Source organism: Bombus vancouverensis, chromosome 2 (assembly GCF_051014615.1).
Source record: "Bombus vancouverensis nearcticus chromosome 2, iyBomVanc1_principal, whole genome shotgun sequence".
NCBI lineage: Eukaryota > Metazoa > Arthropoda > Insecta > Hymenoptera > Apidae > Bombus > Bombus vancouverensis.
In genome coordinates, this window is record NC_134912.1 from 20,907,500 (window position 1) to 20,925,144 (window position 17,645).

The 17,645-nt window shown below is 40.2% G+C and overlaps 3 protein-coding genes across 5 annotated transcripts in view; 1 reads left to right on the forward strand and 2 right to left on the reverse strand.

Moving 5' to 3' along the window:
• LOC117160074 (lysosomal acid glucosylceramidase) overlaps window positions 1-1,634 on the reverse strand; it is a 42,102-nt gene extending 40,468 nt beyond the window's left edge. The window contains exon 1 of the mRNA XM_076624394.1: window positions 1,560-1,634. Within this exon, the coding sequence (XP_076480509.1) occupies window positions 1,560-1,619 (60 nt within the window). The 5' untranslated portion in view covers window positions 1,620-1,634. The remainder of the gene's footprint in view (window positions 1-1,559) is intronic.
• Window positions 1,635-1,684: 50 nt separating this feature from the next.
• On the forward strand, window positions 1,685-9,563 carry LOC117160073 (tubulin glycylase 3A). The gene is made up of 10 exons (XM_033340484.2): window positions 1,685-3,724; window positions 3,904-4,318; window positions 4,538-4,649; window positions 4,871-5,082; window positions 5,215-5,622; window positions 5,814-6,021; window positions 6,092-6,182; window positions 6,506-6,703; window positions 7,094-7,353; window positions 8,281-9,563. The coding sequence occupies exons 1-10, from the start codon at window positions 3,702-3,704 to the stop codon at window positions 8,595-8,597; spliced, it is 2,244 nt and encodes a 747-aa protein (XP_033196375.1). The 5' UTR covers window positions 1,685-3,701; the 3' UTR covers window positions 8,598-9,563.
• Window positions 9,564-9,672: 109 nt separating this feature from the next.
• LOC117160075 (zwei Ig domain protein zig-8) overlaps window positions 9,673-17,645 on the reverse strand; it is a 138,436-nt gene continuing 130,463 nt past the window's right edge. For all 3 annotated transcript variants that reach the window (XM_076624416.1, XM_076624420.1, XM_033340498.2), the window contains 3 exons: window positions 15,884-16,011; window positions 12,288-12,456; window positions 9,673-10,106 (listed from right to left, as the gene is read on the reverse strand). In XM_076624416.1, the coding sequence (XP_076480531.1) occupies window positions 10,000-10,106; window positions 12,288-12,456; window positions 15,884-16,011 (404 nt within the window). In that variant the 3' untranslated portion in view covers window positions 9,673-9,999. The remainder of the gene's footprint in view (window positions 10,107-12,287; window positions 12,457-15,883; window positions 16,012-17,645) is intronic.

Genomic DNA, 17,645 nt, shown 5'->3' on the forward strand with positions numbered 1-17,645 from the left:
CAGTGGGCGCGGTTACTTAGCTAGTTAACTCGTTCGCTCGTGCAGCAAGTCGAATCGAAAGCACGTTTCGCTGGCACGATTTCCACCCTCTTGGCTACCAGACAGTCATTTATAGTCAAACGTAACGGATTTCCAAATATTATTGTCGGATGTCTATACCCCATTATATGCATGTTCATGTATATGTATATTATGGCAACATGTATTTCGAACAAACAAAATTTCATTTTTTATCATAGATATGTACATATACAGGGTGGTTGGTAACTGGTGGTACAAGCGGAAAGGGGGTGATTCTACGTGAAAAAAGAAGTCGAAAATATAGAATAAAAATTTTTCGTTCGAGGCTTTGTTTTCGAGAAAATCGACTTTGAATTTTCGCTCGGTACGCGTGCGGTACGTTATAACGGATCTTACTGTAGATCGTTGTCTCGATGGAAAAATAAAAAAAGAAAATTTTTATTCTATATTTTCGACTTCTTTTTTCGCGTAGAATCACCCCCTTTCCGCTTGTACCACCAGTTACCAACCACCCTGTATACTCGCGAATCGGTTACTTACGTGTTTCGAACAAGTGCGCTTTCGTCTTGACGCATTGGCATATTATACGAATTAATGTTAAAACATGCTAAAAAAATGTTAATTATACTGAAAATTATCTATTTCTAAAATTTAAAATTATAGATTAATTCGAAATAATGATTTTATTTATCGAGAGATGGAGAAAAGTGAAAAGATAACGTAAAAATGTAGATTTTATGGTAACGAAGAAAGTTCTGTCGTTTTTCGGAGTGTGAAACGTATAATAAAGTAATTTTATTCGTTAAAAAAATATTCACCTTTAGGTCGAGTTACTCTCTCACAACGGGAAGGGCAATGGGAAGGTAATTAAAAAATATCGCCTTTCTAAAATTCAGAATTTTTATCTTCGAAAAATTGACACACCTTCTTATTTATAGTCGTATCGTTTATAAATTGTTTTCCCAGCATATAATTATCCAAAGATCGAAAGAGGCGATAGAAGTTCCCATCCCAGTATCTTGCAAAAATAAAATTTGTCGACGATTCGCTATAAATGACTTTTTTTTTTTTTCTTTTCTTAAGTTTGTCATGTAGTGTTCCTAGTTGCTCACTGTACAAGTTCGCTGTGAGAGTTTGACCAGAATTCAGATATTTGTGGCGAACAATGTCTCGCGCAGTCCACCAGATGCGCGTGAGTATCAGAATTTTTTGGTTAATATATTATGATCTGAATTAATAATATTAAAATCGGTCGTTGCGTCAGAATTTTGCAAATAATTGTATCATAATTCTATAATCTTCTATAATATTTATATGTGTGTGTGTGTGTGTGGATAATATTTTTAATACTAGTGGCAAATACGAGCTCAAAGGTGGAAGTATTTTAACGTTTTAAATTGCCCATGACAGGAATGTTCAGCCGTATGATGCGATATATTGCGGATGAAATTGTTCGGTAGTGTGAATTCAACTGAATTTTAATAGGACCACAGTGAAATGTTAGATATAATAGATGTGTGGAATTTACGAGCACTTACCAATCGAATGTACCGATGCTCGATCAAGACAAATACATAGCATGTAAAAAGACTTTTCATGTTCCAGCAATAAATTCAGAAATATCTTTAATAATCTTTCATAGAATAATAGTAATTTAGACACGCGCGAACGCGACTAACTATATGTATTATTTTTTTCGAATACTTTAACGTATCGCGTGTGAAGTAAAATATTCGAACGGCATGAAATTACGTTGAAAAATGAATCATTTTAATCGCTACCGCTGTAAAAAGATACGTTGTTTTAAAATAATCGTCGACACACCGATACGATATGAAAGAGTACATGTGAGTTTCGCTAAACACATGGAACGTAGCGTTGACAGTACTAATACACTGAATTTCGTTGCAGTTATGAACGATGTCGATATAGAAAATATTTCAGTGTATCGAGAAAATTGGTATTCACGGATATCGTTTTTTTCTACATATATGTTTTACACTCCTAGAAATAAACATACATACGTATTTACACAAGAGCATATTTTGCGTTTAATGCAAATTTTGTGCCTGCTATGCATCGTACGATTTTCTGCTTTTTTTCACATTTTTGTCTTTATACCGCGATTCATAGAGTTACTGGTTAAAATATTGCAAACAAACGATATAACGACTGTTAGCTAGCAATTAACATTGTGTACATAGTCGTTGGGAAAATGGAGAAAAAGTAGAAGATCGGATAAATGCAACATGTCTGACATTTGACACATCAACAGAAATCCATAGATAGCAGAAACCAAACCGTTCGGAATAGGAGAACCGTGAAATAAATTTTTGAGTTTAACTTTACGTTTCGATCTATCGCAAAAATTTCTCCAGTTCGAAGTCAAGATACATAACGATACATAAAACATCAATGAGGAAACGTTTAATGAAATATCGCGGATCCATAAAACTTTGTCAAAACGTTCACTACACGAACTCACGCAGTGTACGAGCAGAAAATTTCCACCAAGTATCGCAAAGTATTTTTACTATAGAAAGAACATAGATGTCAGTTTTTAAACGATGAAATGAAGTTTATAATTTCGAAATTTTTCGTCACAATTACGGCAAACGAGAATAAATATGGCAAGTATAGCGCGTGTACATCGTACATGTGACATGGTAAAAGTTACGGAAAAAAAAAATCGACATGTTTCATATACTCGCAACGTTTACACAAGAATGAAAGAACATGGTCGTTTTCTATAAGTAGACGAAGTATATTAATCGCATAGTATGCAAACGCAAGGTTGCATTATATTTCATTTACTTTCCCTTTGCAGTGTAAACAAGCCTCGACTATCAAATACCTTTATATCGGATATACTTGTATCAGCCTTGTACACGATACGTGATGTATGATGTACGTTAATTTAAAATTATAGTCGATATCGATAATTTATCGATAATACGCGACAAAGGCAGGGAAACAGAGTGTGATATAACATAAAATACTAAACAGTATTATGTATTATTAAATCCATAAATCTATAAATTTACCTTTGTGCCGTAAATTACATCGTTATTTTCATAACAGTTGTTACACGTATGAAAATTATAACGACATTTGTGTAGTATGCGAAGAATATATTTCGGTGACCGCGTGTTATTAAATATCGATTGGTTTCGTTATTTATTATCTTCAAATTCGATTGAAACGAGCATTGTAACGTAAATTGGCACGAAATTCTGCAAAGATAACGACGCAACTTCTTCGTAATAATTTAGTCATGAATCTACTTCACCGGTCGAAAGAAGGATACATAATGTTAGTGTTAAATTAATATGGGCCTTTAATAAGGGCAAAAACCAGTTTCTCCAAAGTTCGTTGCATGAGAGGTTAATTACTTAGGCGATTAAGCTTGCCAGACAATAAGGCGGCCGGGTTAAACAAGCAGATTGATCGATTTAGCCTTTCTCGTTTCATTCGCTTTAGCGTTCAAAGCGTACGCCCATCGACGAATATTTGCATTGTTCCTAAACGTTCCTCTCGAGTCGATTTTTCTTTCTGTACACGCCGAATATTTCTAGCGTTCGCTTCAACTAGATAATTTATTTAGTTTCCGTGATTAACGCCACTTTTGCCATTTATCTAGGAATTGACCTAAAATAGCTGTCTCGATTCGCGACGAAACTATGGATTTACCGCCTGATTTAAGGTACGTATCTCGTTTCGAAAAGCGTAAAAGTTTTCGATGTCTGTATGTTTAACGAGCGACCAAGTTGGATGATCCGGTTGATCAAAGTCGAACGCGATGATTAAATCGATCACTGGATGGAAGAAGGTATAAAATTCAGTAGATATGGTGTAATAAATTAGAACGTTTCACCGGTCAAGGGACATTAGGACCGCGAAAGATTTAGCGACTACGGATTCCACGAACGAGGATAAAGCGAGCCACTCCTACTGCAAATTGACTTCTTTGATCTGTCTGGAAAAGAAGGAAAGTCCAGTGAATCCGTACAATCGGGTGGACTGGACGAAAATGAACTCAAAATGGCCACTGCCGGACACGGACGACAATGAGATCAATGCTGTTAACAGCCTGCCACAACTCGACTGCGGTGCGTTCCCGAAATCCTACATGGACACGTGTTCTTGTTGCCCACGGGGGATCTTTGACAAGCACGATACCGACACCATCAACAACTACAGGAGTATCGTGCTCAAGGACGACGATTGCTGCAAGACCCACTGGACGAGGAAAGAGCGTTATCAGAAAATTAAAGCGAAAGTCGACAGAGCTGTTAAGGTAGACATCAGATCCCTTTACGAGGAAAATGTTCCAAAATTTTGAAATTCCGATCGGATGTTATCGGACTGTCCGATAACGTTCAAACGTTCATAAACGAACATATACGTATTCGTTATAACTATTCGATAGATTATCCAGATCCGAATAGTTTTACACAGAAATTCGCGTAATACAGTAGCTTTAGGATACTTTGAAGCACGTGCTACCGTGTTTCAGAGGCACAAAATATTTCTGATACGCGGTGAGTTACCGAAATTGAAAGAAGCTCTGGAGAAAAGGGGTTGGGTGCAAAAATACGAAGCTACGAAAACAAGAGCCGTACCTTATGGTTAGTTTCCTTGCCTTTCCTAATCAAATTCTTTTCTTTACATTCTACTTCCTTTAATTAAAAATCGACCGCGTAAACTCTGACAAAGTGTCTATTGTTATATAAGCAGTTATCGTTTTTCCGATCCGAGTAATATCGTCAAAATTAAACTAGCCGCAAACTTTTTACTAAAAACTAAACGAACTTTCATTTTCGTCTGAAATCCCTTCTTCGACTTTTAGGTAGCGTAGCCAGCTTAGAAGCAAGATCGTTGGGCGATTTGACCCAATCGGACGGTACCTTAAACGAGAAGGCGGTAATTTTCGCTTTATTACGTCACAAATCGCCAGACTTTATATGGGACTGTCGGAACGACTTTGTCGATTGGCATCGTGGCTTGAGTAACAATATCATTCTCAACAGATATCAAAAACCCTTCGTCTACACTTCAAAGGTTAACATCGATAATTAGATACGCGAGAATCTTCGATACATCGTACAAGATGTGAAATATATTGTTTAAGCTCGATAGAACTTTAGTTCGCTGGGAACTCGACGAAATATTGACGATCACGAAATAATGTAGTTAGGAATGGCTCGTTTGTTGGAGGAAGCTCACTGGCTGTACGAGAAGGACGTGTCGTCGGTATTATTCCCTCGAAGTTACAACCTGAGCAGAGAGCCGAAAGCCTTTCTCGATGATTTTCGTTTGACCGCCGCCGCTGGTCTGTTGAAATGGTTCGTCGGAAGAATGCACGATGGCCAGGGTTTCTCGGAGTCGGGACATCGGCCGATTCTAATGAGTCGACTGGAGTTTGCCATAAAACGCTGCGAGGAATTTATCGCCCGTGAAATCCACCAAAACATAGACAAAGACTTTGTGACCGAGTTTTCCGAAGAGGAATGGAATTCCTTTTTGGACGATTATACCGCAGCCGTGCACGAGGGAGCTGGAATCGAGACCACCTCGGAAAAAAGTCGAGATCAGCTACAAGTACGATACTCGTGTACTTTCTTTTCTTTTCTTTTCTTTTTCTTTGCTTTCGCTTGCGTAGTACCATCTTAAAGAATAGACGATCCGTTTCCAAGCGATTTCTCGCGTTTAAATTAAAAACGCTGGTAATCTCGATTCGACGCGACAAATTTTGGATCTCGCTACCCTGAATTTTCCATTACATCGTTTAGAAATATCTAGAGGCGACGAATCCGATACTGGCAAGATTGAAGGAGATAGATCCGCAATACGAATTAAACGGAATGAGAAATATATGGATATTAAAACCGAGCGAACTTTGTTGCGGTACGGGAATCAGCATATCTCACAGTTTAAAGGATATATTTCGAAAGATAAAAAGCAGACCAAAGGATTACTTCATTGTTCAGAAGTACATTGGTACGTAAAACGTTTAATCGTTTAAATTTTATACCTTTTCGCGATCTCATCTTTTTCCTCTTAATTTCAGAACGTCCGTTGTTGATTCACGATACGAAATTCGACATAAGGCAGTGGTATTTGGTTACAAATACATTTCCCATGACAATATGGGTGTTCAAGTAACTAAATTTCCGACTTTACAGTTCCGCTGTATTTCGAACGTCTAAACGATATTTGTAGCGAAGTTTCTATTACATTTTTTAATCGAACCATCGGAAAATAATTTTCTATCCCGTGAAACGTATGCTCGCACACCTATCGGCGAATCTCGTGTGCGCAAATAGAAGGACACGCAATACGTTATACGTACGTTACAGGTCTACGGAGAAATCTCGGAAAAGGATTTTGTTAGAGAAAAGAGCCTTGAAAATTATTCCGAAAGAATCTTCTCGATGGAGATTCCATCAAAGAATTTTCTCGATCCTTTTCTATCCTTTTGCAGGGAAGGACTCTTACGATTCAGCTCGAAACCCTACACTTTCTCAACTTATCACGAAGCGATTCATATCTGCAATACCGCCATTCAGGAGAAATACGACGAGGAGAGGAGGAGACGAAGAAAACGTGGAAATTCGGAGGAAGTCGTAAAATCGATTCGCGATCAAGGATGGGACTGCGAGAAGCTGAACGAATATTTAAAGTAATCTCTCGACCGGTCTATTCGTTGCGAGTAGCAGTTTCGGTTATCCGTTCGTTACGGTCGATAGCGTTTGATGACTGCGAGATCGATAGGTTTGATCAAACGTCGTCCAAATATGCTTAGAATCTGTGTATTTTCTTCTCGGGTAATCGTCTCTGCCCGTCTGTCCTTCCCTTCGCCATTATTTCCACGAGCATAATACTTTGCTTACTTGTATTATTTTCTACTTTCTCGCTATCGCTGTTCGAAGGATATTCGAATTTGCAGCGATCTAGCGTAGAACGTAATCGATAAGTTTGACGTTAGCCGTATCTTTTGGAGAAGATATCCGTTAATTTTCATCGATAGAGATATCTATTCAGTGGCTAACGCAAAGGTCATAATTGTCAGGCAAACGGGGCTCGACGGCGAACCGTATTACGACAAGATCTATACGAAAATGTCGGAAGCCATAGTTCTGACGATGCTGGCCTCCCAGGAGCACATGGACAGACGACGGTGTAGTTTCGAGCTATACGGGGCCGATTTCGTCGTGATGGAGGACCTTTCGGTTTGGTTGATCGAGATCAACACGAATCCCCGGATGCATCCTCCCAGCTCGAGAATTACCAAACGCCTCTATTCCAATGTTCTCGAAAGCTTGGTGAAAGGTTAGCAAACTACGATCTATAGGGTAACGTAGAGAGAAGCAAGTTGTCACAAACCGAGACTGCGGGTGAAAGTTTCCGAGGATAGTGGCCGGGACAAGTCAACGAGACGGTATACGTATTCTGATTTCCTCGCGAATGCACGAACGAGCTTTTCAAATCGTTTAGTATCGACTACACTGTGTTCAAGTTTCCAGATTTCGATTAAACAATTCTGCTTGTCGGGTCTACGGGTCGAGAGTACAACCCCCCTACTGTTTCTAATTCTTTGCGCACGATTGAAAATATCTTTTTGCCAAAATACAGGCTCAATCGTAGTCGCATCTGTCGGAAAACAATCAGCGGTTTTTGTCTTTTATCGTAGGTAAATGCCCAAAGAAAGAATTAACGGCATTCTCTGGGTACTTTCGGGTATCGGATTTCTTTCTATCGTCCGTTACTTTTATTTCCGTTCGATCCGAGTCCGCGTTATACGTATTTGCGATTGTTCGTAATCCGATAAAACTTTTATTTTACCGGTACGAGAAATATTAGTTTTCGTTGGATCTTGCGTCGAGGCGCGCGCGCACCTAACTGTGATACATTTGTCAAAAATGAAAGAAAATTGCTCGAAACGCGCAAATCTGTTTAGGTCGGTTAATTTAATACTCGTGCAGCTGGTGCAGCTTCTACGTGCTTTCGAACGCGCTGAATTTCGTTCGCACAAATTCATTTAAAACAAACAAATAGATGCGCTTAGGTACCGAGCTGTACTGCAGCAACGTGATATCCGATCTAAATATACGATAGTCGATTCGAAAGGACTATTCGAACGGGAGAGAGAGAGAGAGAGAGAGAGAAAAGGTAACGGAAGGTGTGGAATAAAATAAGGGAACGCGAAGATATGAAATAAACGGAGTAAATCTGTTGTTCATTTTCAACTTGTTTCAGTGGTAATGGATGTACCGGTGAATCCGGCAGCGGACACGGGTGGTTTCAGTCTGGTATACAAGCAAAATATACCCGACTTCCGACCTTATCTCGGTCCTTGCCTGTTCGTGTTTGGCAAGTCGATAACGTTGCAAGAACATCCGCGGAAACGAGAGAAGAGAAAGAAAGGAGGAACCGGTTGGGTGAAACAGCAGCATCAGCAGCAACAACAACCCCGTGCGTGGACCGCCCCACCGATGATTCCACGATTGAGGGAGCCGAAAATAGTCGACTTTATCGACTACTTGAACACCGCCCGCTGTACAGCCGCCAACTGATATCCCGCCGTTAAGTAGCTATCGCGACATTAGGCCGGTGCATTCGGTCGATATTCGATCGATCGTTGCACGATATTTAATAAATCAAAATGTAGGGGGCAAAGCGTATCTTCTAGTTAAAACTCGTAAACGCCAGGTACACGCGAAGAATCGCGGGAAAATCGTTAAAGTTGAGACGACCCAGTTTTTTCACAGAGAGCCGAACATCGAAACAATTTTGGTAGGTGCTCGCGTTCGTCCTCCATCGCGACCAGTTGAAAAAAAACAACAAAAAGGTCTACTCTCTCTTTGCAGGAAGTTCCTCGCCACGAACGTTGCGTCATATTCATATAGCTTGGCGATTTCGTCACGCTGGTGGTGGCGTATGGATGAAAATTCTGTTACACGTTTTGTCGCAACCTAGGATATTCGGGCTGGCTACGATTTTACGATTCTTCCTTGTTTATCCGGTTTGCTCGAGACCGCAGCGTGCACGCGCAGCTTTCCAAGAAAAGTCAGCTGCACCCAGCTGTAATTAACGCACACAAGATAAAAGAAATAATCAACTATGCCATTAACGAATCGTCGTTTCTTATGTCGCTTCCTGTAAGAAATATCGATCCATATCGATATAATATCGATCGCTCGAGCTAAACAGACGAATCCACTTTCCTCGTCAAACTCTTTCATCGCTACTCGCGGTATAGACGAATGTTCCTCGGGTTTCGTTCGATTTGCGCGACCAAATGCACGATCCGTACCAATTATACGTTTCGGCGAGAATCTAACCTGTCGCTTTTGTAACCTTAAACATATACCTCGCAGTTCGCCATGCAACGAAACCAATGCCCGGATTGTTTTTCAGATATAACAAGGTAGCAATAACAGTTAAGTAACAAGTTCAAACCTTTGAACCGCCACACGGAAACTCCGTTGTACGATTCAATCACATTTTTCATTGAAATAAACTAGCAAAGCGGATTACAATCTGTGCTTTTACTTGTTGATTTGGGTATACAGCGAACGAAGGAAAAAGAATATACCGTTCCTCTTGCCACGTTTCGACAGATTCCGGTCTAGAGAGAAAGTCAGAAGATAAAGACGATCGTTTTATTGATATGTACATACAATGAATTTATTTACAAATAATACAATAAATTTTGACGTCGTAAGTTATTCGTTCTTGATGATATATCTTAACAAAATACTACGTTTTTACCGATTATTGTGCCGTGCTGATATTCGAAAACTCTTTGGTCACGGAAATTTAATGAAAATGTAGGTAATATTCGATTTTACCCTGCGCAAATATTCACCCAAAGAACGTTACCGATCATAGGCAATGCGATTTGCAAGTGAAACCGCGCTGTATCATCGTGTTTCGTATTTCTTCTCCCTTTCGACGATTATTCTTTCTTTCCTCTTATACAAATATTACGTTAGCTACTATTAAAATTATAAAACACATTGGCCGTGTCCCGGTGTACGACGAACTTCCATCACCGTGATGCATCGCAGCCGGTCGTTCTTCTGTAACAAAAATTTTACTCGAATCGTATGAAATTCTTTCGGTTTCGAACTAGCTAACGTGCTTATCCAATCGGCCATTGTTTTGTCTTGTCCTTTCCTCTCGTTTAAAATTTATCGATCGTGTTTCGTTCGACCGCCAGAAGAGCGTCTCGCTACCGTCGCGATAATAGCACAAACGCAACGAACGATTCGAACAATCGAGAGAAAGAACGCAAACAGACGTTTGCGAGCGGATCAGTCGGAACGATGACGGTGATAAATCACCGTCGTGCACGACGTGTCGCATCGATCTGCATTCGCGTCAGGTAAGGCTATGCAGGCCATTGTGCCAAGCAATTAACGCTTGAAGTTGATAAATAACATACCGGAAACTTGGCTTAACTTATTTCGAATTATCGTTAAATCCACGCGTCCGCTTTCATCCTATCATAAGGCTCACCCTAATAATTTACCGAAGTGTAAACGAAGCAGTTACGTATATTTATCGAAGCAAATTAGTCCCTCGAATCTACTTTCCATCCAGACTATTTGAAATTTCATATGTATTTCTCGTCCAAAACCGTATCGCTCTGACTCTTGATGTCTTGGTACTATTAGTATCGGCGTGGGTATTGGCACCGGTACTAGTCTTAGTCTTAGCTTAGTATCGATATTGTATAGGACACGCTTTGCTTAGCAACACGACTTCATTCCCTTGCTGTTAAAGTAATAAACCGTGTCAACTTTGCGACTCGAATTCACTCGATGCATCGCGACGTCGCGACGTCGCGACGTCGTGCGAAATGCATGGCTTTCGGCGAATTTAAACGCTAGGCACGGTCAGATCGATCTCGACAACGTCGATTCTAGGGCAAATGTGCACGCGTCCCGTCTTCCAAGAACAACGGGATATTTAACGAGAGATCAATTAACGTGGCAGGGTAAGGACTTATTTTCACTTGCGATTAGTCGCGCGCGACTATAAAATCCATTGTCGGATAAGGCAGAGTTTCCATTCACGCTGTCGCGACTAAGGAACGTGCGCCTCCGCAAAGTCAAGGTGCGATACACCGTCACAGATCAGTCGTGTCACGCGTGCGACTACAAAGAGGCAGACGTACAATATGGAATACATATACAATACGTACTATACCTGGAACAATCGAGCGCTACTGAATGTCATTTTGCTGCTAGAACGCGCGAGGAGTATGTTTTAGTATATGATACTATTAACTTGTAATGCTATATAATACGATATAGCGATGACAGTAGTAATGCTGTAATACGTACAATACTACGAGTTATAATACCTTTGATACAAATAAATAATCTTATGAAACATTTTCTACCGTAATATGCTAGACGAATTAATGATTTTATTTATGTTCTTCGGATCTGCCAACTCTTTTATTGGCTATAGCTTTTTCACGTTAAATAGGTTAGTAACTTTTTATAAAACATACCACGACAGATCGATTAACGCGTTAAAAAATGTATAGTTCAATGCGAACGAATAAAGTTGATCTTTGTTTGAGAGGTTCGAACAATTTTCGCAACACATTCACGAAGATTCGAATTAACGCAAGATTTACGACACGTTCAGGGACGATTGGCTGTTCTCGAAAGAAAGATTTAATTTTCTACCATGTGTGTAGCGACGCTCGTATGGTATACGATTTCGCAGTAATTTCAACATACAGCATGTATTTTCAAATTTTCTGCTTTTCGCTTTACGTGCCATAAATCTCGTCACCGCGACGTGCGGTGGTGTCGCTGCGCCTGAAACGCAGTACTACAAATCCCTTTGCAAAAGTATACCCGCGATCAAAAAATTGTTTGCGGATGAACGATTACACGTTCGGGTCGTGATGTAGCGATTATTTCAACATTTTCATACCTCCAATAATTTTGTAATTGTACGTAACTGAATATACTCATCGTTTATATATTCCTCGATGATTTATTTATACATACGAATAAACAAAGCAAAATATATCGATAATTCTGCACCAGCAACGGCATAAATATAGACGCTAACTTCCTGAAGCAGACGGGAAATGTTCTTTTAAGCATGGGGCACATTTTTCACGTCCATGATGATACCGATGGTCTGCCGGAAACTACGGCGTCGTCGCAACTAGTCGCAAGTGGAAATAAGTCCTAAAACGAGCCAACGATTCTCAAATATTTCGTGAAACTTACCGTTAACAACGTGCACCTTAATGCTGCTGGGATTCGCGTTGCTCGGTTCACAGGTATAGATGCCGGAGTCGCTCAGCACCGCTTTCTGGATCATTAAACGACTCGTCGTTTCAGGACCCTTCTCCGTCACCAGGCTAATGCCTCCGCGCGGTGAGTCAAAGTTAATTACCTGGACCAAAAGATAAACGCATATTTATTTATTTCTCGTCCTTTAGTCTTCGCTGGTGCGCGCATAATCTTATTCAAAGCGAAACGTCCGAAAGTAAAATTTAACAACAGCGTGTTATTCGCTTTAAGGAGAATGTTTGTGCAATGGTGGATTTACACCGAGCGAGGGAATATTCGTTCGCTCCTAGCTCTAGCAAATTATAAAACGAAAACCTATCGTTGCCCTACGTGTTTGCCAAGGTGTAAAAATACGCGGGTCAATACGAACTATGGATTCTGGGAATGCCTTGCAACGAGGAGGATGTTCCTGCACGCGCTGTCTCTAAGCGCGCGGCCATTCGCAACAAACAACGATGTCACCACGCCCAGTGACAAAGCCTCGCGTATATCTCGTCATAAATATAGCCGCAAATCAGAGCAGAAGATAAAAGAGTATTGAGCAGTCACCGATCGACTGTCACGATCTTCGGGCCCGCTATTCGCAACGCGTCAACGAGTTAAACGCGACTATTACGGTTTAAGTAATTCGCGTCGTTGTTGCAGTACATAGGTCGCGTCCTACGATTGGTTAAAATAAAAACATGTTCGGCTTTAATACGGAGACTCGCGTTTATTCGTTCCGTAACGCGGCTATCTCGAACCACTTCACAGCTATTTGGAAAAATGAAAAATTTAAATCACTAAAGCGAGTGAAATCGAATGGTGTCTTGTTTCTTTTCCGGATTAGGTCTGGATTACTCTGCTACGTAGGAAAAATTGCATTCGTTCGTTGTACAGAAAGCGTACTGGATTTTGTAAAAAGACACTTGTAAACCGAAAATAAGATAAAGTCGCAATGCATTCGCGTAAGCTGAATGGAAGCGCATTACGGAAAGGTATCGTTCTTTTTTGTCCGGTTTGACGTGCGCGTTTGCCAACGTTGGAAAAATATTATTTAACGCGAAAAGGTTTGAACGTAGGTTTGCATTGGAGGGAAACGTTTCACTGAATTGTATTTACTCTTCAATCAGTAGATTTAATAGAATGCACAACAGAATTCGTTTAAAGGGAAAGAAATACGAGAGTTTTATAAAAATATGCGTCAACTGTGTTAACTTTATTTACAGAACGTAACGACTAAATATTAATGTGTTCGTTTACTTAAGCCACGGCGATTACGATACTTTCGGAGTTTCAGAATTAACGTCGTCGACAAATAAAAAAAAGACAGTATGCTACACAGCTTACGCGCGAAGAAGATTTATCGACCGAAAAATTTGCTATGCTACTAATTAAAACATACCACGTTCCGTTAAAGAAAGAAAAACATTGTAGTAGCAAGTTAGATTACTCTTTTAATAAAATATCATCTCTCCTATATCGAGTTCCGTGTGTAACGTTTCTCTATTATGCAACTTTTGCATAATGCGATTACAATGAAGTTGGATTAAAATAATTAATAAGAGCACATTAAGTAGCACGAATCGAACGAAAACTATTCAAACGATTCGAATTACAGCTTGAACATCTAAATCGGTAATGTATATGCGTTGGCTCCTTGATCGCGATATACTCGCCAATTTTGACCTATTTTGGTGCTATTATTATTATTAAAGAGAATTTGTATACATACATACATACACACACTTCCTGCCTCGTGTCGATTTTTACGCTATGGGTACTCGAGATAAGAAAAGGACACCACCATCGGAATAAACAGAACACGAAGGGGTTGGGCGACGCCGCAACGCGTGGCTACGACGACATTTCGACATCACCGTCGTCAGTGATTCGACAGTATCAAGGGGAGAGCGGAGCCCTATTGTTAGATTATCTTAGACCAGTGGCGGCTTACGGATTTCGTACTTAGCATGTTGCGTGCCACACGCACGTGTAATCATAAACAGTCTGAAATTATTAAATCGGCTCGACGATATTTTTGGTTGCGAACATGCCAATAACATGCCTGGTGTTGTGTATGGAGCAGCTTTTCTTCCCTTGGTTGTCCGAACGATAGTCGAATCAGGAGTAAACGTTTCCAGTGTTTTAATTTGAATCTTTTCTTTAAGAAGTCGCGCAGACAATGGTCGTCTCAACAAAGAATCCACCGAATTCGTTTTTAAGGATCGATATCTTCGCGTATTAAATTAACGTAAAAATTAAATCAGCACGGTGAAAAGAAGAACTTTGAAAGATTCATGGCAACCGCAGAAACGAGTACGACGTGCGACACTGACTGCAGCAGCGAACAGAACATCTTGAACGATGAAAAAGGATACGAGATGGCGAGGGAAGATATTTACGGCTACAATGATACAATGGACAGCGATAGACTTCAGCGTAGAAGTGATTTCCAAATGTTGTGTCCGTATCTGACGAGCAGAAGGTAAAGCTGCGAGTTGGATACGGTCGTTCACGCATGCTTCGTCTATGCAAGGAATCAATTCGCCCTGTCGGTGAGCCACGAAGAAATAACAGCGTAAAACGAAAATTATAATACCGTCGGTTCTGCGTAAATATTTCAACGTGCTGCAGCATGCCAGCACGTACCGAGTGGCCTTTATCGTATCGAGACACTTGCGTTTTCGAATATTTATTGGAATTTTTCTTCCAGCATATACATTCGTATATTGTATCGTCGTATTTTGCTAGCTTTGGAGCAACGCTCGAACAATATTGAACGAAAACTATGTATATTCCTACGTAGCTTTTTAAACTTGACGGCACGAAAAATCTTCGAACCGTCGACTAACGTTCCTTTAAAAACAAAGCGACGACGTTCGTTTCTACGTCGAGTTCGATCGAAACACCGGCAAACTGGCAAATTACTGTCAATAGGAAGTTTCGCGACATACGAAAAGAGAGCGTAGCAAAGATTTAGTCGAGTAACTTTGCACGATCCCGTATTCGAGACAAAACGCGTCGTCGCGATACTCTGCGCGATAACTATGGATTCGGATTACAGTCGGTGGGCGGCGTGCATACAGTTAAAAAGGAACAATATTGGATCCCAAGGTATATCCGACTTTTGGTTCGCAATCATTTCCTCAAAGCTGCCGTAGCTGCTTTCTCATATTCCCGTGGAAACTATCCCCTCCCAGTGGATTCTCACACTGTCGTGTAATACCGTTGCCTCGTACGAAGACAAAAGGTATTCTGCTCCAAGGTTTGCAAGAAGAATGGTAAAAAGATAGGTACATGGATGTATGTGAGCTGCGTTTCCCTCGACGTATTCCCTTTGAGCTGCTACAAAGAACTTTGCGAGCACGTAAAATGAACGGCGAATACCCGGCTCACCGTACTCCGAACCCGACATTAACTATACGTCGCACATAATATTATCGCGTTACGCGTACGTCTTATTCGCATCTGACAGGTGAATTTGCCACATAGTTAAATTTGGAATCGTTAAATTCGCGATAATTGATAGTTATTCTGGTAATACCCACCTCGGTGTTGTGACTCCAGATCATCATGGGCGGTGGTTCCGGAGCATATTTTACGACGCAAGTTAGATTGATGGTGCTACCCTTATTCACGAATAGGTCGGGAGCTCCGATGATGATGGTAATCGGCTCTGAAACCAAATTTTTAGCTTTAGAATTTTTCGTCCGATTTGGAACGGTTATTGGCGGCAGGTAGATAGATACGAACGTAAATGCAAATGTCGATATTTTCATAGACGGAATTTATACGAGAAAAAACGTACTTTCAAACAAAGAATCTAAATTTGTTTCGAGATTTAAATTAATTGCGGTTCGGAACGTTACTTAAACGTCACGTTGCACGATTGTAACGACGATCGAGTTAAATTTCCATCCATTCGCAGTAAATTACGAACAGAAATCCTGGCAAACTATACGAAGTTTCTTCTAATTCGAACAATTAAAAAGATATTAGAACGACTACGTGGTAGAAAGAAATTGAAAAAAAAAAAAAACAATAGCACGGGTGATCAAAGTTAGCGCGACAAAATGAAACGTTCGATATTTTTATCGTTGCGCGAAACGTAGAAACGGAAGTGTTGGGTAACGTTTTCGGGTCAAGTCTGTGTGATAAGATCCTCTCATTTAATAGTACGGCGCGGTTAGGATATCAGGCCAGTCATTAACGGTGTACCTGCGAGGATATACGAGCTCGCAGACGGCCTGGTTTCACCTGCTTTGTACGCCCGTGTAAAATCTTTCCATGAATTTCGTACGTATCCTCGATTAGCCCCTTTCGCACCTCCGCTACACACGGCCGCATCTACGTTAAATTCAATTTCAAGCACACCGATCATAGATATACACCAGCTTACGCCTCGTTCACATTTTCTTTCTCTTTCGATAACGGTGTCTCTTCGATCTTCCAGGCGAAGGCTATCTCTGGTCTTTTCAAGCGTCCATATCTTTTTCAAATTTCTCTAGACTAGCGTGTTTTAAAAATTTCTCAAGTTTCAGGCAAATATACAGGGTGGTTGGTAACTGGTGCTCCAAACGGAAAGGGGGTGATTCTACGCGAAAAAAGAAGTCGAAAATATAGAATAACAATTTTTCGTTCGAGGCTTTGTTTTCGAGAAAATCGACTTTGAATTTTCGCTCGGTACGCGTGCACTTTATCGCGTCTCGTTATAACGGATCTCACTGTAGATCGTTGTCTCGATTGACGTTATTTTTTTAATTTTTAAAATTTTTAAATTTTTAAATATTTAAATTTTTAAATTTTTAAATTTTTAAATTCTTAAATTTTTAAATTTTTAAATTTTTAAATTTTTATTCTATATTTTCGACTTCTTTCTTCGCGTAGAATCACCCCCTTTCCGCTTGTACCACCAGTTACCAACCACCCTGTATAACTCCAAGGATACTGTAAATTATAAAACGGTGAATTTGAAATTCTTCTCGGAATAAGATACGAATTACGAAGATATTTGCTGTGACTGGTCGTTCGCTATCGCGTAACGTTAGCGGTTTATTTTAATAACGGAATAACATATCGCGATTGATGAAATAACTGATCCCTATATCGCGCAGTTCATTAAATTGGTGAGATATTGGCGTTAACCGCAAATGCGAATACATATTGCGATGCTCTCGTATTTATGATGCCCCCAAGGCATGCGTCAACTTTCAAACTGAATAACGATCCTAATCCTATTAAAACGAATTCTGTTGCAGTTTATTCTACAATTTTGCGTCCTATCGATCGAAACTTGGAAATCTATGGAAT